General features: G+C 45.0%; 1 protein-coding gene across 1 annotated transcript in view; it reads right to left on the bottom strand.

The window, feature by feature from the left end:
- LOC122907395 (multidrug and toxin extrusion protein 2-like) overlaps positions 1-24,196 on the bottom strand; it is a 67,000-nt gene that overhangs the window by 38,265 nt on the left and 4,539 nt on the right. The window contains exons 3-8 of the mRNA XM_044250278.1: positions 20,931-20,999; positions 17,451-17,599; positions 16,633-16,675; positions 15,811-15,855; positions 14,175-14,272; positions 12,131-12,228 (exon numbers count right to left, since the gene is read on the bottom strand). Of these exons, the coding sequence (XP_044106213.1) occupies positions 12,131-12,228; positions 14,175-14,272; positions 15,811-15,855; positions 16,633-16,675; positions 17,451-17,599; positions 20,931-20,999 (502 nt within the window). The remainder of the gene's footprint in view (positions 1-12,130; positions 12,229-14,174; positions 14,273-15,810; positions 15,856-16,632; positions 16,676-17,450; positions 17,600-20,930; positions 21,000-24,196) is intronic.

Genomic DNA, 24,196 nt, shown 5'->3' with positions numbered 1-24,196 from the left:
TAATGAACGATAATGCAAAAGAGAAGGCAGGAGAGGGAAGGGTTGCAAACTTCTCTGGGAAGAGAACAAAGAGAAGAAAAAACACGCATTTTCAAATATTACAGTGAGCAGGAAAGTTGCCTGGACCACCATCATCCCTGCTTCTCCTGGAAACGTAATTTTCATGCAAGTTTCCAGAGCCCCTTGCATGGGAACACCGAAACACCTACTCTCAGACTTCCAGTCACGAGGGTCAGTTATGTGAAGTTGTAATGGTTACGCTAGATTGAGCTGGTCGTTTGGTTTTTGTAACTTACAGCTGAAGGCATCCAAACTGACGCAACTATGCGTCCTAATAATCTAAGAATATTTGAAATCACCAACGTAGTAATTATTCAAGTGAGAATCGGCAGTGGACGTTAGAGCCATTGGATGAAAATTTATTGCCACACTGGAGAGTCAAATGCTCTCCATCACATTACAGGCTGCTTTCTAGTCACGAAGGAGAGAATGTGTATTTCCAGTGGGGAAATCTGGCAGTTGCTGCTTCAGCCAAATGACCAAACCCACACCACCTGACACCACAGATCTCCAAAGGGGCTGAGTCTTGTATGTAGCATTCCTACCCAAATGCTTTCTTCTGCCTCTGCTCATGAGGAAACAAACAGATCCAAGACATTCTCCAAGACAACCAGCAGAGGCTCTTGGGAAGATGAGTGTCAGGAAAACAGAAGAAGGTGGGGAGGTTGGGTAGCTAAAAAGGGGCTAAGGACAGAGAATAAGAACAACAAATATGGCAAAATGTTAACTGTCGGGAAATTCAGAGAACGTGCGGCTGAATGACCGCTAAACCATTCTTTGTACTTTTCAGTGGGCGTGAGCATTTTGCAAATAAAAAGTTGGAGGGCGCAATGAGAAAGGTTTGGAACTGGAAAACCACTGAAACCAGGTAAGGGCAAGACAGAGGTATCCAGTACCTTTCGTTGAATGCCTTATGCCACAGTCTTTGTCCTAAACCCTTCATGTGGGTAACTCCATCAATCCTCGCAACAATGAGAGGACGTAGGTCCTGTTTTTAGGACTGCTATTTCACATGTGAGGAAACGAGACATGGAAGTTGGGTAATAATCCCAGTTTCCACTGAAGAGGCGGGACCTGAACAGAGGTGGTCTGGATCCAGAGTCAACGTGTTGAACGATGCGGCGAGCGGCGTGCCCACCACATCCCAAATGAAGAGGGGTTACAGTAAGAATACAGCAAAGACAGACAGAGAGACAACTGACAAATACAGGAAGAGGGGGATAGGGAGTAAACAAACCACGCAAAAAGAGAAAACATAAAGTAAGTAATTCCTAGTGAGTCCTACCATGTTTTAGTTACGATAAATGCAAAAGGGTAAAGCCACGGATTTGAAATTAGAGATCCTTGGAGAGAAGAGGGTAATGTGCTATTTATGAAAGAAATGCCTGAAACAGAACGACTTAATGGTAGAATAGAGAAAGCTGGCTCAAGAGACAGGACAAGTTGCTCTCATACATTCTGGACACAAGTTGTTGGGGTGCTGGTCCATGGCAATTGATCAGAAAGGAAAACAATTTCAGTTTCAGTGAGCTGGACTGATCAAAGGCCTTGGACTTCAGGCCACCAGATCCACACAGGCCCCATATAGAGCAAGCAGTTGCAAAAGAGGCTTCGGGCTGTGCTATGGGGACAACACAGTCAGAACAAGGCTTTGAAGCTACATAAATACCAGGCTGGATGACAAAGCGGAGGAAAAAAAGCACTTAGTACAAGTATTTTGGGGGGGTGGAAAAAACCGCATCTGAGTGGTCATAAACAGTACTTTGGAAATACTTGATGTAATGGAAAAGTCTACCCACAGGGAGGGGAAGGGCTCTCATGCCAGGTCACAGACACAGGGCACTATCCGGAAAGGCAAGTCCAAGTCAACCCCCCGAGCCACTGCCTGCCACCAGCATCCTTAAACCCAGCCCATCGGAGAAGGTCACCTTGCCCTATAGGCCGGTGGACTAAAATCATTCCTGGAGGAGAAATAAGAGCAGAAGTAAGAATGAGAAAAAAGAAAATGAAAAAAACAAATTCATATTTTTCATATTAAGACTTCTGTAAATGAGTCTAGTGTGAGAAACCTATTAGTTTTATAATCATTAAACATTTTGTATATAATCTTTTTTTTAAGATTTTATTTATTTGACAGAGAGAGAGAACACAAGTGGGTTTGGGGGACGGGAGAAGCAGACTCCCTGCTGAGCAGGGAGCCCCAGTTCCCTGGGATCATGACCTGAGCCAAAGGCAGCTGCTTAACCAACTGAGCCACCAGGTGCCCCCAAACATTTTGTTATAATCTCAAAACTGTTTTTAAGGTGGTTTGAAGCATTTATGGGATTGACAGATTAAACCTAAGGTTTTAATTAAAAGTGTGAAAGTGATAAATTTACAACCAATGTTTAAATGTCTGGGAAGTCTAAATTGTCAATTCTAAGTTTTGGGGTCTTATGTAAGCACTGAAAGAATATTTAGACAAATGTTGATTATTTAAAGGATGTTAAATAGTTAATAATTTCACAACAGGTAAATCAGTCCATACCAAAATCCTACCCCTCCTCCCAACATTAAAGGATCCACCAACCTTGTACAATGAGCTGAATCTGCAGAGGGTCCCAAATACGCATTTATGTTTATAAAAACCCATTTAGATATGGCCCTTTCCCTCCATCATTAAAACCAAGCAGCGCCTGGGTGGCTCACAGGCTTAAGCCTCTGCCTTCTGCAGGTAGTGATCTCGGGGTCCTGGGATCGAGCCCTGCATCGGGCTCTCTGCTCAGTGGGAAGCCTGACTCCCACCCTCCGCCTGCCTCTCTGCCTACTTATGATTTTTCTCTGTCAAATAAATAAATAAAATCTTAAAAAAAAAAAACAACTAAGCGGTGGTGGGGGATAAAAACAGACAAAAATTGAGCAAGGAGCTAAGAATCACTTTACACGGGATATGTGAGATCACCTTCCTTACCTTTTATTGATCATTGGTAATTAGCCACCTCTGCAGAGGCCCTTAGTTTGCCTCATAATCAGATGGTTTACATACCATATAAAATATTCATGATGGTCCAGAAAAGGTAAATCTACAGAGACTGAAAGCAGATTAGTGGTTGCCAGGGACTCACGATGAGGACAGGGACTTTTCTTTCTTTTTTTTTTTCTTTAAAGATGCGGGGCTCGATCCCAGGACCCTGACACACAGAGATCAGAGGTAGGCAGAGAGGCAGGCAGAGAGAGGAAGGGAAGCTGACTCCCTGCTGAGCAGAGAGCCCGATGCGGGGCTCGATCCCAGGACCCTGGGACCTGACCTGAGCCGAAAGCAGAGGCTTTAACCCACTGAGCTACCCAGGCGCCCCTATACACCATTTTATATGTTAAATATATATAATATGTGGTATATTATAGATTATATATATTAGTTATTGTAATATACATTATATATGTGTTATATATATTATATATTATATATCATACAGGTATCTGTATCATATAACTCAACAAAGCTATTATAGAACCAGTGAAATAATTTGACTTTGAAACAGAAAGAATCTGAAATGATTAAGAACTGTGATCTGAGAAGAGAAAATGACTGAACATCGTCAGCGTTTGGATGTGGAGGCTGGCCAGAACGATGCTAAGACCTTCTCTAAGATGCCATTCATTTCTGCTTTGGAAAGTGAAAAGAAAGCTGCTCCTGAGTGGCTCAGTTGGGTGACTTCCTCTGGCTCAGGTCATGATCCTGGAGTCCTGAGACCAAGTTCTGCATCAGGCTCCCTGCTCGCAGGGAGTCTGCATCTCCCTCTGACTTTTCCCCTCTTGTGCTCTCTCTCTCTCATTTTCTCCCTCTCAAATAAATAAAAACTTTAATAAATAAATAAATGTATGTTAAAAGAAAAATGAAAGGAGGCTGATTATAACAAAGAGTTAAGGTGTAAGGGCCCAAGCTCGCTCTTCTTTTATCATTTCTAACAGCTTAGTTTCATTTTCAAATGTGCATATAGTATTTTTCTTACTGTAGGCAAACTCCGATCTCGAGTCTGCAGCATTTGTATGAATATACTGGGACCCAGCTGATGGAAAGCGAGCATGCCACAATGTCAGTTTACTTATCTAAGAAGGATTTAGACCCATCAGGAGAATGGTAAATAACTTCTTCAGGGGACTTCTTTTCCAGCATGAGCATGCAAGAAATCCCGCAAGACAAATGAAAATCCGGGGTGAAGGCAGAAAAGCCACAGCTGAGTTATGTTCCTGGGTGGTCTCCACTGTTTGCCCACCTAAATCCGTGTCCTTACCCTTCACAGAAAGAAACTTACAAAAAGCTTAGAGGTCACATGTACGTTTCTTGCAACTTACTAGGACCATACAGAGAGGTACCGGCCAGCATGACAAATCAGAATTGGTATGGGCAACTTTCCAGAAGTTTTGCCACAATTAAAGGGAGGGTGTGAATGTCCTGTTCTTCTCCCTCCTCCTTCCTACTAACTGGAACCCAAGAGCAATGTTGGAGCCTCCGTGGTCCACGAAGTGACCTCTATTAACCTATTTAATGCCCCTTCCGGGTGGATACTACACCATGACATACAGCTCAGGCAGAAGATCCATGCTGAGGTCCTGTGCTAGGGCGCATGGTGAATGAGGCCCAGGTAGGATTCCAGCCCTCCCTCCAACTGGCCACCTGTGTGAGTTCAACCAACAGTTACGGCCCTGCACATGACCGTGACACTATAGTCAGATGTTACAGCCCCAGACACCTACGTCTGAATATCCTAAAGGGGAGAGAAAAATAAAACTCCAATCTTTTTAAAGTAATTGTTATGCATAGTAGAATGAAATCCTAACAAACGCAAAGACTATCTGTAATCCTTATTTTTTAAGTAGCAGAAAGAAATTGCTACCATCTATTAAATCTGGTACTGTAAGTTATGGGGGTTATGTTATTCTCTATACTTTCCTGTGACTTTTAAATAGTCGGTAATTTGGGACTTTAATGCTATATCCACAGGGCAAAAAACACAAGATAGAGAATCCAATCAGATGCCACTGAAATGTGTGTTCCAGTTAGCAGAACAGACAGCAAAAGACCTACTCAGCAAAAGTCTACTCAGGTGAGAAAGGTGGAAGCCATGGTAACAGAATTACATAAATGTGTAAAGCGTCTGATGGAATGGTGTGATAGAAAGTGTCCTCATGGCCAGACAGGGAGCTGGAAAAATGTAAAGAGAGAAGGAAATACAAGAGCAAAGCAAGTCAAGAAACACAAGATACTCAACATCATCCACCATCAGGGAAATGAAAGTCAAAATCATAAGATCCCTCTTCCTACCTAATAGGATATCTGGAATTAAAAAAAAAAAAGAAAGAAAGGAAAATCCATGCTGGTGAGGTTGTGATGGGAATATAAAATCATGTACCCAGTTTGGAAGTATCTGCCAGTTCTGTAGATGGTTAGTCATAGAATTATCATATGACCTAGAAATCCTACTCCTAGCTATTTACCCAAAGAACTGAGAGATCCACCCAAAACCTTGTCCATGAATGTTGACAGTATTATTCATAATAGCCAAGAAGTAGAAAGCAAGTATCCATTAGCTGTTGGGAGTGAGAAGTAAAGGACGGTATTCCCATACCATGGAATATTACTCAGCTGTAAAAAAAGAAATGAAGTGGGGCGCCTGGGTGGCTCAGTGGGTTAAGGACTCTGCCTTCGGCTCGGGTCATGATCCCAGGGTCCTGGGATCGAGCCCCGCATTGGGCTCTCTGCTCAGCAGGGAGCCTGCTTCCCCCTCTCTCTCTGGCTGCCTTTCTGCCTACTTGTGGTCTCGCTGTCAAATAAATAAATAAATAAAATCTTTAAAAAAAAATGAAGTGTCTATAGACACTACAGCATGGCTGAACCTAGAAAATTTTATGCTCAGTGAGATAAACCAGTCACAAAGGGCCACATATTGTATGGTTTCATTAATGTGAGAAGTTCAGAATAGACAAATCCACAGATAGGAGGTAGGTTAATGGCTGCCAGAAAGATAGGAATATATACATCTGAGAAGCTCAAGTTATATAAACTCAGTGAGGTCCACAGCAAGACATATTATAACCAAACTGCCAAAAGACAAAGGATTTTTTTAGGCAGCGGGAGAGAAATGACTCATCACATACATGGAATCTGCAGTAAAATTAACAGCCAACTTCTCATCAGAAACCACAGAGGCCATAAGGCAGTGGAAGGACATACTTAAATTGCTGGGGGGAAAAACTGTCAACCAAGACTTGTGCATCGATGAAAATGTCCTTTAAAAATGAGAGAGAAATTCAGAGCACCTGGGTGGCTCAGTCAGTTAAGCATCTGCCTTCAGATCAGGTTGTGATCCTGGGCTCCTGGGATCAAGCCCCATGTTGGGCTTTCTCCCTCTCCCTCCCCCTCCTCCCCCGTGCAATCCTCTCTCATGCTCAGTCTCTCCAATGAATAAATAAAATCTTTTTTTTTTAATGAGGGAGAAATTAAAATACACCCATGTAAACAAAAGCAGAGGAATTTTGTTTCCACTGGACCTGCCCTAAAAGAAATGTCAAAGGGAGTCCTTCAGGTTGAAATGAAAAGATGCCAGAGAGTAATTCAAAGTTGTGTGAACAAATAAAGCCCTCCAGTAAAGGTAACTATAAGGGCAAGGAGAAAAACCAGCGTTATTGTATCTTTGGTTTGTAACTCCATGTTTTACTGCCTCCATAATTCAAAAGACAAATGCACAGAAAAGAATTATGAGTGTTTGTACCAGGCACACAAGAATGAAGATGTAATCAGTGATGACACTAATGAAAGGTGTGGGGGAGAGACGTGTACATTAGCAGCATTTTCAGATGCTCCTTAAGTTATGTTGGTATCAATTCAAACAGGATTGTTAGAAATTTATGTTAAGTATGTAAGTAAAATCCCCACGGTAACTATGAAGAAAAAAAATCTAATCTACACAAAGGAAATGAGAATGGAATCGAAACAGTTCACTACCAAAAAACAAACAAAAAAAAAACCAACAACAACAACTCAACTAAACACAAAAGAAGGCAGTAGGGGAGGAAATGAAACAGAAAAACATGTATAAGACCTATAGAAATCAAATAGTAAAATGGCAAAGAAAGTGCACCCTTATCAGGAATCACTTGGAATGTAAGGGGATTAAATTTTCCAATCAAAAGGCAGAGATGGACAGAATGCACTAAAAAACATGCTATCAAGGGAGACTCACTTTCAGTGACAGAGTGACTTACCAACCAACAAATAAGCTGAAAGAAAGAGGACCGAAAAATATTTCCCATCCAAATAGTAGAGAGCCGGGATGGCTATACTAACAGGAAACAAAATAACTCTAAGTCAAACCTGTTAGAAAGGACATAAGAAGAACATTATATATTGATGAAACAGTTGGTTCATCAAGAAGATATAACAATTATATACATGTACGCACCACACAACACAGTCCCCCAGAAGATGAAGCAAACGTTGACAGAACTGGAAAATCCATTTCACAAAACAGTTGGAGACAGCAGCACATTATTTTCAGTAATGAATGGAAAATCTATACAGAAGATCATTAAGTAAACAGAGGACTTAACACAATACTATACACCAGTTGGCCCTAACAGACATCTCCAGAACACTCCACCTCGTACCAGCAACATTCTTCTCAAGTGCACATGGGACATTCTGCAGGACAAACCATATGTTAGGCCACAAAACAAGTTTAAATTCATTTTAAAAGACTGAAACATATGTATATATACACATATATATTAAATACATATATTTAAAAAATAAAAAATAAGTTAGAAATTTTTTTAAAAATAAAAAAAATTTAATTTAAAAAAATAAATAAAAATACTGAAATGATAAAAAGTATCTTCCCCAATCACAACAGAATAAGGACAGAAACCAATACTAGAAGGAAATCTGAAAAACTCACATATACGTAAAAATTAAACACCTTCTTAAACAAAGCACAGGGGAGGGGTCCCTGGTGGCTCAGTCAGTTAAGCTTCTGCCTTCGGCTCAAGTCATGATCCCAGGGTCCTACATTGGGCTCCCTGCTGAGCAGGGAGCCTGTTTCTCTCCCTCCCTCTGCCTGCAGCTCCTTCTGCTTGTGCTCTCTCTCTCTTGCTATCTCTCTGTCAACTAAATAATTATTAAAAAAAAAAAAAAGAGGAAATCAGCAAATACTCTGAAATGAAAGAAAACAAATATGTAACATGTCAGATGAAATGCAGGAAAGGAGCACTACAGGGGAAATTTATAGCTGTAAATGCCTACATTAAGAAAGGGAGAAGCTGGGGGGCCTGGGTGGCTCAGTGGGTTAAAGCCTCTGCCTTCAGCTCAGGTCATGACCCCAGGGTCCTGGGATGGAGCTGCACAGGGCTATCTGCTCAACAGGGAGCCTGCTTCCCCCACCCCCACTCTTTCTGCCTGTCTCTCTGCCTACTTGTTATCTCTTTCTGTCGAATAAATAAATAAAATCTTAAAAAGAAAAAAAAAAAGAAAGGGAGAAGCTCTCAAATTGATAAAACTAATTATACACATTGAGTTTCAAAACAGAAAAAGAGCAAATGAACCCAAAGCTAATGATCCCGGCGTCCTGGGATCAAGTCCCACATCGGGCTCGTTGCTCAGCGGGGAGCCTGCTTCTCCCTCTGCCTCTGCCTGCCTCTCTGCCTGCCTCTCTGTCTGCCTGTGCTCGCTCTCTCTCCCTCTCTCTCTGACAAATAAATAAATAAAATCTTAAAAAAAAAATAAAAAGAAATACAGAACAGAAAAATAACAGAAGAAACAAAAAGTTGATTCTTCGGGGGCGAAGAAAAAACCAGATCCATGAAACTGACAACACTTTAGGTAAACTGACCAAGAGAAAAAGGGTGAAGACTTAAATAACTAAAATCACATATAATAGTGGGGACATTACTACCAACCTCACTGTAATAAAAAGGTTTATAAGAGAGTACTAGGAACAACTATATGGAAACAAATGAGTTAACTAGATGACATGACAAAATTCCTAGAAACGCGAGAATCACCTAAACTGAACCAAAAGAAATAGAAATCCTCAGTAGGGTGCCTGGGTGGCTCAGTGTTTTGGGCGTCTGCTTTCAGCTCAGGTCAGGATTCCAGGGTCTTGGCCCCGCATCAGGCCCCCTGCTAGGCAGGAAGCCTGCTTTTCCCTCGCCCACTTCCCCTGCTTGTGTTCCCTCTCTTGCTTTCTGTCTCTCTGTCAAATAAATAAAATCTTTAAAAAAAAAAAAAGAAAGAAAGAAAACTTCAACAAACCTTTAATAAAAGATTGAATAGGTGATCAAAATTTCCAAACAGAGAAAAGTCCAACTCTTAGGGCTTCACTGGTAAATTAAAGCAAACATCTGAAGTACTACTGACACCAAATTTGAGTTTCTCAAACTCTTCCAAAAAATAAAAGAGTAAGTAATACTACCGAACTCATGGCCTCGTTCTGTGAGGCCAGCATCACCTTGATATGAAGGCCAGATTAAGACAACACAGGTTGGGGCTCCTGGGTGGCTCAGGGGGCTAAGCCTCTGCCTTCAGCTCAGGTCATGATCTCAGGGTCCAGGGATTGAGCTCCGAATTGGGCTCTTTACTCAGCGGGGAGAGCCTGCTTCCCCTTCTCTCTCTCTGCCTGCCTCTCTGCCTACTTGTGATCTCTCTCTGTCAGATAAATAAATAAAATCCTTAAAAAAAAAAAAAAAAGACAACACAGGGAAAGAAAACCACAGAGCAACATCCCTGATGAATACGGATGTAAAATCCTTGACAAAATGCTAGTAAACTGCACCCAGCAGCATATTAAAGGATCATACGCTGTGACCCAATGGGATTTATCCAAGAAACACAAGTGATGATTAACACCAATGAGTGCAACACATCACATTAATAAAACAAAGGGGGAAAAAACAAATACTGCTCATCTCAGTTAACATAGGAAAAAAAAAAATCCAACACCCTTTTATGCACAAAAACACTCAACAAACTAGGAACAAAGGAAACTTCCTCAACCTGAGAAGGGCTTCTGTGAATATCACACATGTATCCTATCAATGGCCAAAGACTGAAAACTTTAAAGCTTTACCCCTGAAATCAGAAACAAGACGAAGATTCTCACTTTTGCTATTCAGCATTGCCCTGGAAGTTCTATCAGATCAACTAATGAAGAAAAAAAATAAATCAAAAGCTTCTGCACAGCAAAGGAAACAGTCAAAAAAACAAAGAGGCAACCCACGGAATGGGAGAAGATATTTGCAAGTGACAGTACAGACAAAAGGTTGATATCCAGGATCTATAATGAACTCCTCAAACTCAACACACACGAAACAGGCAAACACATCAAAAAATGGGCAGAAGATATAAACAGACACTTCTCCAATCAAGACATACAAATGGCTATCAGACACATGAAAAAATGCTCATCATCATTAGCCCTCAGGGAGATTCAAATTAAAACCACTTTGAGATATCACCTTACACCAGTTAGAATGGCCAAAATTAACAAAACAGGAAACAACATGTGTTGGAGAGGATGTGGAGAAAGGGGAACCCTCTTACACTGTTGGTGGGAATGCAAGTTGGTGCAGCCTCTTTGGAGAACAGTGTGGAGATTCCTCAAGAAATTAAAAATAGAGCTTCCCTATGACCCTGCAATTGCACTCCTGGGTATTTACCCCAAAGATACAGATGTCGTGAAAAGAAGGGCCATCTGTACCCCAATGTTTATAGCAGCAATGGCCACGGTCACCAAACTATGGAAAGAACCAAGATGCCCTTCAACGGATGAATGGATAAGGAAGATGTGGTCCATATACACTATGGAGTATTATGCCTCCATCAGAAAGGATGTATACCCAACTTTTGTAGCAACATGGACGGGACTGGAAGAGATTATGCTGAGTGAAATAAGTCAAGCAGAGAGAGTCAATTATCATATGGTTTCACTTATTTGTGGAGCATAACAAATAGCATGGAGGACAAGGGGTGTTAGAGAGGAGTAGGGAATTTGGGTAAATTGGAAGGGGAGGTGAACCATGAGAGACTATGGACTCTGAAAAACAATCTGAGGGGTTTGAAGTGGCGGGGGGGGGGAGGTTGGGGTACCAGGTGGTGGGTATTATAGAGGGCACGGTTTGCATGGAGCACTGGGTGTGGTGAAAAAATAATGAATAATGTTTTTCTGAAAATAAATAAATTGGAAAAAAAATAAATAAAGTTAATGAGGCAATAAATAAATAAATAAAAGGCACCAAAACTGGGGGGAAGAAGTAAAATGCTCTCTGTTCACACATGGCAGGATCCTGCATGTAGAAACACCTGAAGAATCTACAAGAAAGCTACTAGAGGTAATGAACGAGTCCAGCAAGGTTTCAAGGCACAAGATCAACGGGAAGCAGACTGGGCGTTACCGGGGGCTGGAGGGAGGGGAATGGAGCGTTATTGCTTAACTGGTACAGGTTTCTATTTGGGGTGATAGGAATGTTTTTGAAAGACGTGGTGGTGATGTTTACCCAACATCATGAACGTACTGAAGAGCACTTAAAATGGTTAAGACGGCAAGTTTTCTGTGATAGATGCTTTACCACAATTTTACTAAATTTACAAACGCATGTTACACTATTTAAGGGAATTGAGCTACCCTGTAAGTTAAACCGGTTTTTTGAGTTCAGTCTGTTCATTTGCGTTGATAAGACATTAACCAAGCTCTGCTTTACTATACCAGGATTAGTTGCAAAGAACAGTCAGGACTATTATATCCTCAATTTTAATTCATTAAGTATTGATTCTTACAACCAAACAGCTGCCAATGGTTTTTTTATGACCAAAAGCTGCCTTCACAGATATAAAATAAAATTTTTAAAAATCTCATATTGACCTATAACTTTTATATTTTGACCAATTTAAATATTTTCTATAATTTTTAAATTTTCCAAAAGACTAAAAAAAACACACACAAAAAAAACTCTCGGAGTTGGGGGACAATTTCCCAAACCAGAATTACATCCTTCTGAATAACAAATAACAAAACGTAAGAAATCAAAGTCCTCGTACCTCCCCAGGTGTCGACGTGAATTTTTTTCCACCACACATACAGGAAAAGAAGAGCAGACAGGAGAAACTGGGAAGTGGTGTTTGCCCAGGCAGATCCTCTGAGGGAGAGAACGTGATCATTCTCTGTGAGTGCCTTCTGTGCAAGTACAAAGAAACAGGCTACCCCTCATGAGCTTTGGCTCCGTTAGAGAATCACAGTCTTTAGAAAAGCCTAGAACCCAGGGACGCCTGGGTGGCTCAGTGGGTTTAAGCCTCTGCCTTCGGCTAAGGTCATGATCCCAGGGTCCTGGGATGGAGCCCCGCATAGGGCTCTCTGTTCGGCAGGGAGCCTGCTTCGTCCTCTCTCTCTCTCTGCCTGCCTCTCTGCCTACTTGTGATCTCTGTCTATCAAATAAATTTTTTTTTAAATCTTAAAAAAAAAAAAGAAAAGCCTAGAACCCGTAGGCTACCTTTTAATGGTCTAAATACAGTACCCACTTAAGACAGACTTGTTTTCTTTTCAGCAATGCTAAATTTTGGAAGACCCAAAGGTGACTAATCATCATCCAAAAAACAAAAGAACATATAAACATGTGTCACCATTCTTTATCCTCACAGCTTCAAATAACCCATCAGATAACTTCTTACACATAGATACATGGAGTATCAAAACACAGCTACTATGTTCAAAATACTGGTCTAAGGTTCATGGCGGTATTATTTCTCAAGATTGTAATAAACTTATTTGCTATTATAAGATAACCTTAGAACATCCTCGACAGATATTTTATCCCACGAATAAAACGATGCCACATCCTGGCACAGGGAGCCCAGGGCTGCTTGCTTTCTTTTTTTTCACTTCACTCTTCTGACCCATCCTTAAATTTTATCACAGATTAATCCATTCCCATGGGTTCTTCTCCTCTTACCCAACTATCCCCCCGCAACTGTCCTTTGTAGATTTGTTCAAGAAACTTTTTTTTTTAAGATTTTTCTTTATTTATTTTGTTCAAGAAACTTTTAAGAGAGGGTCTGTAAGGTGCACCTGCAGGGGAAACCCGGACCTCCCACTTAGCTGTTTACGTGGGTTGACGTCACCAGCTCACAAACCTGTCGACTCTAACTCACCCCCCCACCCCCGTCCCCACCCCCAGCCAAAGCCTCTTTCAGCTCTTGGCATAAAGAAGATGTTACAAAACTTTTTTCATTGATTATTCTTATACTCCACCTCTCCACTCTCCTTTATTTAATGGCTTTTATATATATTTCGTACTGCAAGTAATAGTAGGAAAGAAATTTTCTATCACTACCTGGTACCCACAACAATATGTGTACACACATGCACACACACGCAGGAACAAACGTCCCCTGAAAATACGCTTGTACCTTCTCGCGTTTCCTATTCTATCACATTTTATTCTTTGTCATTCATAATATACCTCATTTTTTAAAATGTCGATCAAGACCCACTAAACCAATTTTCATTTAGGAAGAAACACGGTGCCCTAAGTCATGCAGACACTGCCAGGGCTCAGGGCTGCGTCTCCAGGCACTGGTGGGCCAACGCCCGCCACCTGTAGGGGAGGCTGGCTCTGGGCCAGCACACACCGGGAGGTTTAGCTGGGGGATGGACCAACAGCATGGCGCCTCCATGGGACCCTCATGTTCTCGAGCTTCATAAAGATGGAACTGGCTCAATTTCTTACAACTCAGAGAGAGCGGGAGAATTCCCCACCGTGCTCTGCCCCAGCTCCTGCCTTTGCTTAGGTGCCCATCTCCATCTGCACAGGCTCCTCGGGCTAACTCCAGTCTGACATACAGGTGCTGGCTCACACAGCACTTTTTCCAGAACATTCTCCCTCATCTCCCCCAACTAAGCCCCTCACTCCCTTCCCAAAGCCTGGGCTGGCTGCCCCTCCTGAGCACCAGCCCCTGCCCCGTCTTAAGGGACACCTGTCAGGGCTCCCTCCCAGGCTGCCTCACTCCCCCATATCCCAGCCCCTGGGACTAGAGCCGGCACCCGGCATGCACTCGGGATTTGGGAAATGAGAGGGTCGCTACTTACACAACCCCGAGGTCCAGGGCGTAGAGTAGGAGGCCGTTCATGCCCACATTGATCACATTCGCTGCAATCCCAGTGATCACTTGCGGCATGATGATGCCCTAAAATCCCCAAGAAGAAAACAAATAGCATTTTCAAGAGCTAATCAGGTGGAGTGAAATAAAGGAAGACACATATACTGGTCTCGGCCCCTCTCACCCCCCCAGTTCCCAGCACAGAGCTCCTAAATCCCTTGTGATTCCCCCAGCGATAAGACCAAGGGGAGTCCTTTGTTCTAATATATGGTCTTCAACCCAGGTTCTTGACACGGAGTTCCTAAATCCTTTGGAATGTCTTGGGTGACAAGGGTGCCCTCTGTCACAATGAGGACTGTGAGTGGGCTCCCGGATGGGAACTGGTCACCCGAAACACCAAGCAGGGTTAGAAGCTCGACTGTTTCAGCCCCTCTCTCATAATGATCAATCCTGCCTCCCCGAAAAGCACACAATTCAGGAAACTTCCACACTGGTGAATGTAAGGACGTGCTGGGAAGATGGCACCCCTTTCCCACAGACCTCGCTGGCAGGGTGGGTGCTGTCGGCATTCTTTGTCATTTCCTCTGATAATGAACTGGTAGATCATAAGCAAACTTGTCCTCGGTTCCATGAGTCGCTCTAATTAAATTAGTGGAACCTGAGCAGGGGGTCGTGGAAGCTTCGATTTGCAGCCCATTGGTCACCCAGGTGCAGCCTGGACTTGCTATCGGCATGTGGAGGTGGGGAGGCTAGAAGGGGGACGAGCCCTCCACCTGTGGGCGGTCCCCGTCCATGCAGGCAGAGAGCAATCTAATCGAGTTAAGAGGTAGGCCAGGCAACTGCTCTGGTGGAACTGTGTGGTGCGGAAACAGCTGCCACACCTCCCAGGGAAGGAGTCCTGTGAGAGCGATGAGATGGGCAGGAGAAAGAGGGAGTCTTCCTGAACAGGGGGGCAATCCGAGTTACGGATTTTTTATGTCATTTTAAATGACAGCACAGGACCATCGCCGGCCTGCCTCTCCCACAGCTCATGCTCAGTGAGTTCTCACCCTCTGACAAATAAAATCTTAAAAAAAAAAAAAAGAGTGGCTTCAGTGCACAGAAGTCACACGGATGCAAGCAGGCAGCTCAGGAAAGAGGGATTGGGGAGGGTGGCGTGGTGAGCCAGAGGTCACCCCTCACCTCTGCCCTCGCCCGTCTCGCCTGTGTCCCTTCTCCCTCGGGTGTATTGGGGGCACTGTGAACCCTGGGCACTTCTGGGTTTGTGGCCCTTGGAACTCTGCAGTCTCTTCCCCAAAAACAGAGGCACCAGGGCCAGGCCTGGGCCCAGACACAGAGCCCGTAGGTAGCCCACGGGAGAGGTAAGGGGTGGAGGGTGCGGACTGCACAGTAACACCAAGGGTGGGCGCAGGAGTCAGTCAGATGGAGACGAGCGTCTCCCCTGAGCTGAACAAAATCCATCCACGAGACGTCAGGTCTCCCCAACAAGGAGCTCTGGGTAGAATTCCAGGAAAAAAATAAAACAGAACAACAAAACCTGTGAATTACTTTCATAGAAAATGCCCTAAGAATACTTACTCTACATTTCCAGTACCATGGAGTAAGAAAAGACAAAAAACCTGTACCTGGCTTTGCAAATATCTCGTCTGCAGCTGGAAGAGGAAGGCTGCCTGTAAGACGAAACCAGAAACGCCCTGGTTAACATCAAAGTGTCAATCCAATAGTCCCTGTGAGTTCCGTTTTTCAAGAAGTTACTTCCTCTTGATGAAAGACCACAAAATCGGAGAACCAAAGCCACACCAGTCAATGCTAGCATGCTAACTGTTTGGAATCTTCCAGAAAGGACTGACAGAACGGACAAGTCAACCTCTAAATGGCTGAAGCAGAAAATAGCTCACTGCCTTGACATCTGAACGGCTCTGAGGGTACCAACGGGGGGGGGTACATCCCCAAATCCCAGGGAAGCCCCGGAAACATCCCGATTAGCTTGCCATCGAGAGTAATCACGGCATAAGAGCGATGAGATGGGCATGATCAGTGTGTGTATTTCCTATAAGCTGCTGGACCTCAAAGTGGTATGAGCTTTGAGAATCAGAAAGGGAGGGATGGCAGGTCCAAGAGATACTCGCGGAACGGACACAGGAATAGCATTATATAAATGAAAGGACGGAGGCACACACATGACCACATTCATTAACTGCTTCACACAGTGCAATGCAGGGCGCCTGGGTGGCTCAGTCAGTTGGGCGTCCACCTTCAGCTCCTGTCCTGATCCCAGCGTCCTGAGATGGAGCCCGGAGTTGGGCTCCCTGCTCAGCGGGGAGTCTGCTTCTCTCTCTGTCCCTCCCCCGCCACACTCATCCTCTCGCTCTCTCTTTCTCACTCCAATCAATCAATCAGTCAACGTTTAAAAAATAAAAGATAAAAAAAATACCCTTGACACTTACAGGAAGAGCAGGAATAAAAATCATCACATAAATCTGGGCTATCCTGAAATATACAACAAGCAGTGTCGGTTAACATTCAAACAATTGCTGATCATACTTCCACAAGCTGAATCCACGCAGTACTTTCTAAAAATTAAAACTGAACATAATTTACATGGGGAAATTTAATGCTCTTACGAGACTTTTCCAACAACCCAAATTAACCCTGCAGCAGGCGGGATGCAGGAAAGCTGGACTTCACACCTCCCAGCTCATTCTTCGCCGAAAAGGTAGAAGGAACACACAGCAACATGAACTGGAAACTGGGCAAGACTTAGAAACTGAGTCAGGACTGTAGGTGTATCTCACACTGAAGCCGCCAAACGGTCTTCTAGAAGAGCAGACGTGCCTCCCTGCATCCCATGTACCCTGTAGGCGATCCCACAGAGCTTGCTGGAATTATAGCTTAAAAAAAAATAAATAACACCTCAACTCATAAAACAAATGGGAAGAAGAAAAGGGGAAAAAAAAAAAAAACGGGAAGGAGACTGTGTTGCCATTCTGCTTCTGGGAGGAGAGAAGTACTCTGCGCGTTTACAAAACACACATTCTTGTCCTACATCTTTTCACTCGGGACATGGCATCAGGTCACTGTGTTACCCCGTGTCACCCCGCATCACCCCGTGTCAGGTGGTCCCCCCCAGCCCTCTCTCCTATGGTCTGCACATCACAGCTTCTGTTTGCCATAGGGTTGGAGTCCAGGAACGTGGACATGAGGAAGAGGACCGGACAGCCCCTTACTCTGAACCTGGGGTTCTGACATGAGTGACGCTGCTGACCTGGAGACTTCGGGGTCTTGCTTTAAAAGCAGGAGGATGCGCTCCGTGTTGATGAAGACGGCCCAGCATGGAAAGCAGCACAGCAGCAAGATGAGGATTCCTCTCTGAAGGATGATCCCCACGCGTTTCAGGTTCTTGCCACCAAAGGACTCGAGAAAAGAAACACATAACAGTAAAGAACGCCATGGTGTGGGGAGCGTGGGTGGCTCAGTGGGTTAAGCCTCTGCCTTCAGCTCAAGTCATGATCAGAGTCCTGGGATCGAGCCCCGAAATCAGGCTCTCTGCTCAGCGGGAAGCCTGCTTCCCCCTCTCTCTGCCTGCTGCTCCGCCTGCTTCTGCACTCTCTCGCTCTGGCAAGTAAATAAATAAAATCTTAAAAAAAAAAAAAAAAAAAACTTAAAACTGACTTAAAAAAAAAAAAAATGCCACGGTGTGCTGAGAGCAATCTGGGAGAGGCACAGGGCAAGCTGCGTGTCTGGGACCAGGGAGGGGCACGGCAGCTGCCCCAGTGGCCTCCACAGTGAGACGGGGTCGATGGAAAAATGACATAACCTGCTGAAGTCTAGGAGGGATGAGGGTAGAGAAGCCAGAGCTGAGCAGCTGCCGGGTGGCCAGACCACGGAGCAGAGAGCCGTCCAGGGGAGGACAGGGCAGGCCCCAGACAGAAGCAGACCCAACCCAGGCCAAGGGGCTGCAACCTCACAGTGGCCTGGCTGAGTCTGGGTCTCGTGGAGCTTTTCCCACGTTCCCTTTCCTTCAAGTAACCAGAATGACTGTCTCCTTCCACACCCAAAAAGTGGTCTACCTAAAAATACGGTACAAGAAGCAATAGAAACAAATTTTTTAAAAAAGCAATATACATGACAAAGAATATTATAAAGGCAATGTGTGCACCTGCTTCATACCACGTTCTCCAAAACACATGGTTTACAACCATGCAGATTTTAGAATGGTGTGGATGTGTGAGTGTACACAGATGGAAGTGTTTGTAGGACAGTCATCAAAAAGTTAATAGAACTCAGAAGATTAAATTTTAGTGATTTTTCCCCCAACTTGTTCAAATATTTTTCTAGGAAATCTGAAGTTTCTATATGTACTTGACCTTTAACTATCTTTTTATTTTATTTTATTTTTTATTAATTTTTTTAAAGATTTTTTTATTTATTTATCAGAGAGAGAGCGAGCACAGGCAGACAGAAAGGCAGGCAGAGGCAGAGGGAGAAGCAGGCTCCCTGCCGAGCAAGGAGCCCAATGTGGGACTCGATCCCAGGACGCTGGGATCATGACCTGAGCCGAAGGCAGCCGCCCAACCAACTGAGCCACCCAGGCATCCATATTAATTTTTTTTTTTTACGATCTTTTTAAAAGGCTATTTAAGGGGCATCTGGGTGGTTAGTCGGTTGAGCGGCTGCCTTGGGCTCAGATCATGATCCAGGGGTCCTGGGATTGAATCCCACATCAGGCTTGGAGAGCCTGCTTCTCCCTCTGCTGCCCACCCCCAAGCTTGTGCTCTCTCTCTGTGTCAAATAAATAAGATCTTTAAAAACTAAGAATAAAGGGACGCCTGGGTGGCTAAGTCATAAGTGTCTGCCTTAGGCTCGGGTCATGATCCCAGGCTCCTGGGATCGAGTCCTGAAACAGGCTCTCTGCTCAGTGGGGAGCCTGCTTCTCCCTTAGCCCTCCCCCCTGCTTTTGCGCATTCTCTCTCTCAAATAAATAAATATTTAAAAGAATAAAATAAAATAAAGAGGCTATTTAAAATCCAGGAAAGGGGCATCTGGGTGGCTCAGTGGGTTAAGCCTCTGCTTTCAGCTCAGGTCATGATCTCAGGGTCCTGGTATTGAGCCCCACATCGGGCTCTTTGCTCAGCAGGGAGCTTGCTTCCGCCTCTCTCTCCTGCCTCTCTGCCTACTTGTGATCTCTCTCTCTCTCTGTGAAATAAATAAATAAAATCTTTTTTAAAAATAAAAATCCAGGAAACAACGTGCTATTATGGAATACATTTACTAATACAGAAGAATGCCCAATACATAGTGATAGATGGTAAAATAAGTCATAGATGTGGTCTTTGTTTTTTTAAATATGAATAAAAATAAATGGTGCAAAAAAAGGACAAAAAACTAGTTTAAAATAAAAATTCACATCCTACACCATGCCAATCCAGAGCTAACTTGAACTTAAATTGCATTAATTCCTTTAGAGCCATGTCTGGCTTAGCCCATAGAAACCATCTCAGGACACCTTCATGCACAAATTGCCGCGGAGCTGCACAACAGCTCAGGAGACACCACATATGCCCAGTGCTTCTCCCTCCTTGGGACACAACCCTGTCCTCACTCTCCCAGGCATTGGGTTTGAAGGCAGGACCCATTCTTCATACATCCACCCACCCATCTATCCACCACCCATTTATTCACTCATTCATCTACCATCTACCCAACCATCTATCCATCCATCCATCATCCATCTACCCAACCATCCATCTACCAACCACCCAAACATCTATCCAACTGTCCATCCATCTACCCAATCATCTGTCCACAGCATCTACCCATCTCTGCCTGCTTCCCTGCCTTCCTGTCACTCATTCAACAAACTTGCAGGGTATAGAAAGCACAAGGCTGAACTTAGGGATTCCAAGACTGAATGGGATAAAGGCTCTCTCCCCAAGCATCTGGGATCCTATAGAGGAAACCACTGTGCTTCTAAAGTAGGCAGGTGAGGGCGCCTGCGTGGCTCAGTGGGTTAAGCCTCTGCCTTCAGCTCAGGTCATGATCTCAGGGTCCTGGGATCGAGTCCTGCATCAGGCTCTCTGTTCGGCAAGGAGCCTGCTTCTCCTCTCTCTCTGTCCCTGCCTTTCTGCCTACTTGTGATCTCTCTCTGTCAAATAAATAAATAAAATCTTAAAAAACAAAAAAGTAGGTGGGTGAGATGGAAGACAGACCCAGGATTGAAAGGCCTGAACCAGAATATGACTCTCCTTTGATTGTGCTAGCACACCCAACCAGAATTCCCAATCCCATGACAGCCAGTGAGGACGGAGAGAAATGAACAGATTCTCTGCTAACATACGGAGATGGGAGATAAAGGATTCTGACTTGAGTGGAGGACAGTGTATTCTTGTGAGAGAAACAGTTCAGGTGGGAAAGTCTGATGAGTTTAGTTCTGGTCAAGCTGAGTTTGAGATGTCTGGAACATGACCAACTTTCAAGCCTGGACCTCAGGAGACAGATGGGAGCAGGAGATGGACACGTGAGTCTTCAACACTGGGCGAGGGAGGGCAGTTTTAGGGTGGGAGAGATCATAACAGGAAAGAAAAAGGAAAGCCCCACCTGAGCACACAAGGAAGCCAACTCTCCTTATATCCAGTCACACCTGCAGCATCGTATTTGACAAGTAAAAACCAACAAAAGCCACAGAGGGGACAGTCCCCTACATGGTCTCCCACAGGAAAAGTAAATGACCAAAACGGGTCCTCACCTGAGACATCAGAGTGTCGCAAGCGGAGGCCAAGCCAGTTCCCACGGAAATCCCAATGACGTTCACCACCTGCAAGGAACAACATGGAGCTTGGGCCAGCACCCCAGGGACCAACGGGGACAGCGGCTCCCCCCACACCAAGGAGTGAATATCTCTGAGGAGCAAGCAGAAGGCTTTCTCCTTCAGGTCGAACGGCTGCCTGCCAACTGTAAACAGAAATGTACCCTCTGACGAGAGGATCACAATCCCTTCGTGTCGACCAGGGTGTCTTACCAACTAAGTTTTCTCCACACAGTGCCCGTTGTGACATCTCTGTGAAGAAGTGAGGTTGTGACCGGCAGCTGACAGCAAGGACTCTGGTCCTCGATGTGCGAGGCAAACCTGTCCTGAGCAGGTGCCACGAGCTTGCCACAAGTTCCAGAAAGCTGCAGCCATCCAGGTGGTGGCCTGAGGCCGGGAAGGCTGGTCCCGGGCTTTAATCCCTTAGTGAGACACGGGGACTCATTCTGGGTCACCCACTGGCTTCGGCCTCAGCCTGGGCCCCTGACAATAGAGGGCACAGCCCAAGGTGCTGTTTTGCAGTGGCCGGTGGGGGGTAGAGGGGAGCTGGAGGCCCTCATTTTCATCTCCCATCTCACCATTAGCAGGGAGGTCGACCCCCTGTGAGTTAATTTCTTGACTGACCAAGGTCACAGACTCCAGTCCCCTGGGGAGTCGGTGACAGGCCACACACAGAGCAAGTCCCCAGGCCCGGTCCAGGGCACAGCAGGAGGCGCCCACGCCAAGACACCCTGCGCTCTGCCTGCCAGTCCAGGGCAGCGTCAAGGTTTAAAACTCCAAACACTCCTCAGCCTTCCAGAAAAAGACAGGGAAGCCCCCCCTTCCTCTTCCTGGAGGGCTCCGAGTCTCTCCCCAGGTCAGGGTCCTTGTCAGAGTCTGCCCTAACTCCCGTCAAGGGCTGCTAACCCTAAGTTCTGATGTCACCCCCTCTCCATACGGTGACCACCTGTATGCTCAGCCGGCTCTGAACTTGCTCTGTATCTCCGTGACAAGCTGTCCAGGACACCGTCTTCCACTTTACCAAAGGGGCTGAGAGACATTCCTCTGACTCGGTATCATAAAGGCCATCCTTCCCCCGAGTACAGGGCTCCGTAACATCTTGGGCATGCTGGGAATTTCTGGAAACTACCAGGGTGGGGAGTCCAGAGTACGATTTGTACCTTCTTGGGTGCTGATCAATCCTAGCTGAGTCTTTTTCTATGCACGTTTCTTTGACCCTATCCTACCAGCTATTTATTTATCCTTCTGTCTCAGAAGTATTTTTATAAACCAACTCAAACTTTTCAGGAAGCAAGATAGGGTATAAATAAACGTTCCCAGGGGGTGCCTGGCTGGCTCAGCTGGTAGAGTATGGGACTCTTGGTCTTGGAGTCGTGAGTTTGAGCCTCACGTAAGGGGGAGAGATTACTTTAAAAACAAATTTTTTTTAATGTTCTTTTGTTTTAAAAAACAAGCACTTTTGGGGGGCGCCTGGGTGGCTCAGTGAGTTAAGCCTCTGCCTTCGGCTCAGGTCATGATCTCAGGGTCCTGGGATGAGCCCCGCATTGGGTTCTCTGCTCAGCGGGGAGCCTGCTCCCCTTCCTCTCTCTGCCTGCCTCTCTGCCTTCTTGTGATGTCTCTCTCTCTGTCAAATAAATAAATAAAATCTTTAAAAAAAAAAAAAAACAAGCACTTTAGGGCACCTGGGTGGCTTGGTCATTTAAGCCTCTGCCTTTGGCCCAGGTCACCACCCCAGGATTCTGGGATCAAGCCCCGCATTAGGGTCTCTGCTCAGCTGGGAGCCTGCTTCTTCCTTGCCCTTCCTCCTAGTTGTGCTTTCTCTCTCTCTCCCTCTCTATCTCGCTCTCAAATAAATAAATAAAATATTTTAAGAATATATTTTTTAAAAAACACACTTTGATAAATCCTCTCATTCCACCGACAATTTTTCGTAAGGCAGAACATTTTTTAATGTATCCAGCTTTCATGAAGAGTTGTGGTTTTTTTTAAGATTTTATTTATTTGATGGAGAGAGATAGCGAGAGAAGGAGCACAAGCAGAGAAAGTGGGAGAGGGAGAAGCAGGTTTCCCACCAAGCAGGGAGCCCAATGTGGGGCTCGATCCCAGGACCCTGGGATCAAGACCTGAGCCAAAGGCAGATGCTTAGCGACAGACCCACCCAGGCACCCCTCATGAATATTTTGATACTGGGCCTGCTGTCTTCTTAGCAATTAGTTATAGCTTCACAGCTGTTCAAAAACATAGTCTAACCACCCATTTCTTAAGGAAGGACAGGCACAGAACCCTTGACCTTGAACCTTAGCTACAGAAATTCCTCTTTTTTGAATACACCAACCTTCCCATATTCTCTTTTCAGGCCTATTACCTGAATTTCAGGTTTCTTTTCTTTTCTTTTAGATTTTATTTATTTATTTGACAGGCAGAGATCACAAGCAGGCAGAGAGGCAGGCAGAGAGAGAGGAAGGGAAGCAGGCTCCCCACTGAGCAGAGAGCCTGATTGCAGGCTCAATCCTAGGACCCTGGGATCTTGACCTGAGCCGAAGGCAGAGACTTTAACCCACTGAGCCATCTAGGGGTCCCGAATTTCAGGTTTCTATTCACCCTGTACCTATGAATTTTTTCTTCAAAACATAGGAACTCTTCTTACGCTCTTATCATCAGGTGCTTTGGGATGGAAAAGCGTGAAAGAACAGCACTGGGAAGGTCATGGGAAGGTCATGCCCAGGACATGCCCAGGTGAAGCCCAGCTCACAGTTCCCCGGAGCTATGTCCTTCTCTGAAATACCCACTTGGGCCAGATCTGAGCCAGGCACCAGGCTAGGCAAAGCTTAACATGAGCCGCCCAGTCGACAGGAGGGCATGCTAGGACATAGTACGTGGCAAAGCCCCAGAATGACAGGCCCTACCTGGGGCTTCCAGGAAAGCTTTCTGCAGATGCCCCAAAGTCACATCTAGAAGCATACGCCCCAGCCTCCCACACAAGTCGCAGAATGCAGTGGGCACCCACAGGCAGGATGCCCCATGCCTGGATTTCACTGCCTGGTGACAGGAGCAATGAAAGGGTTAAGCCAGGAGGTGCCTTGATTTTTTTTTTTTTTAAACAGCTGGGACTGGAGGATGAGATGGGAGTCAGATCCAGAGGAGGGGCTGCGCAGGGCTGGCAGGTAGTGTGCAGACCGGGCCAGGACAGTGATAGCAGGAAACAG

The sequence above is a fragment of the Neovison vison genome, chromosome 5, assembly GCF_020171115.1.
Source record: "Neovison vison isolate M4711 chromosome 5, ASM_NN_V1, whole genome shotgun sequence".
NCBI lineage: Eukaryota > Metazoa > Chordata > Mammalia > Carnivora > Mustelidae > Neogale > Neogale vison.
The sequence above is the reverse complement of the archived record's forward strand: the minus strand, read 5'-3'. Positions and strand labels throughout refer to the sequence as shown.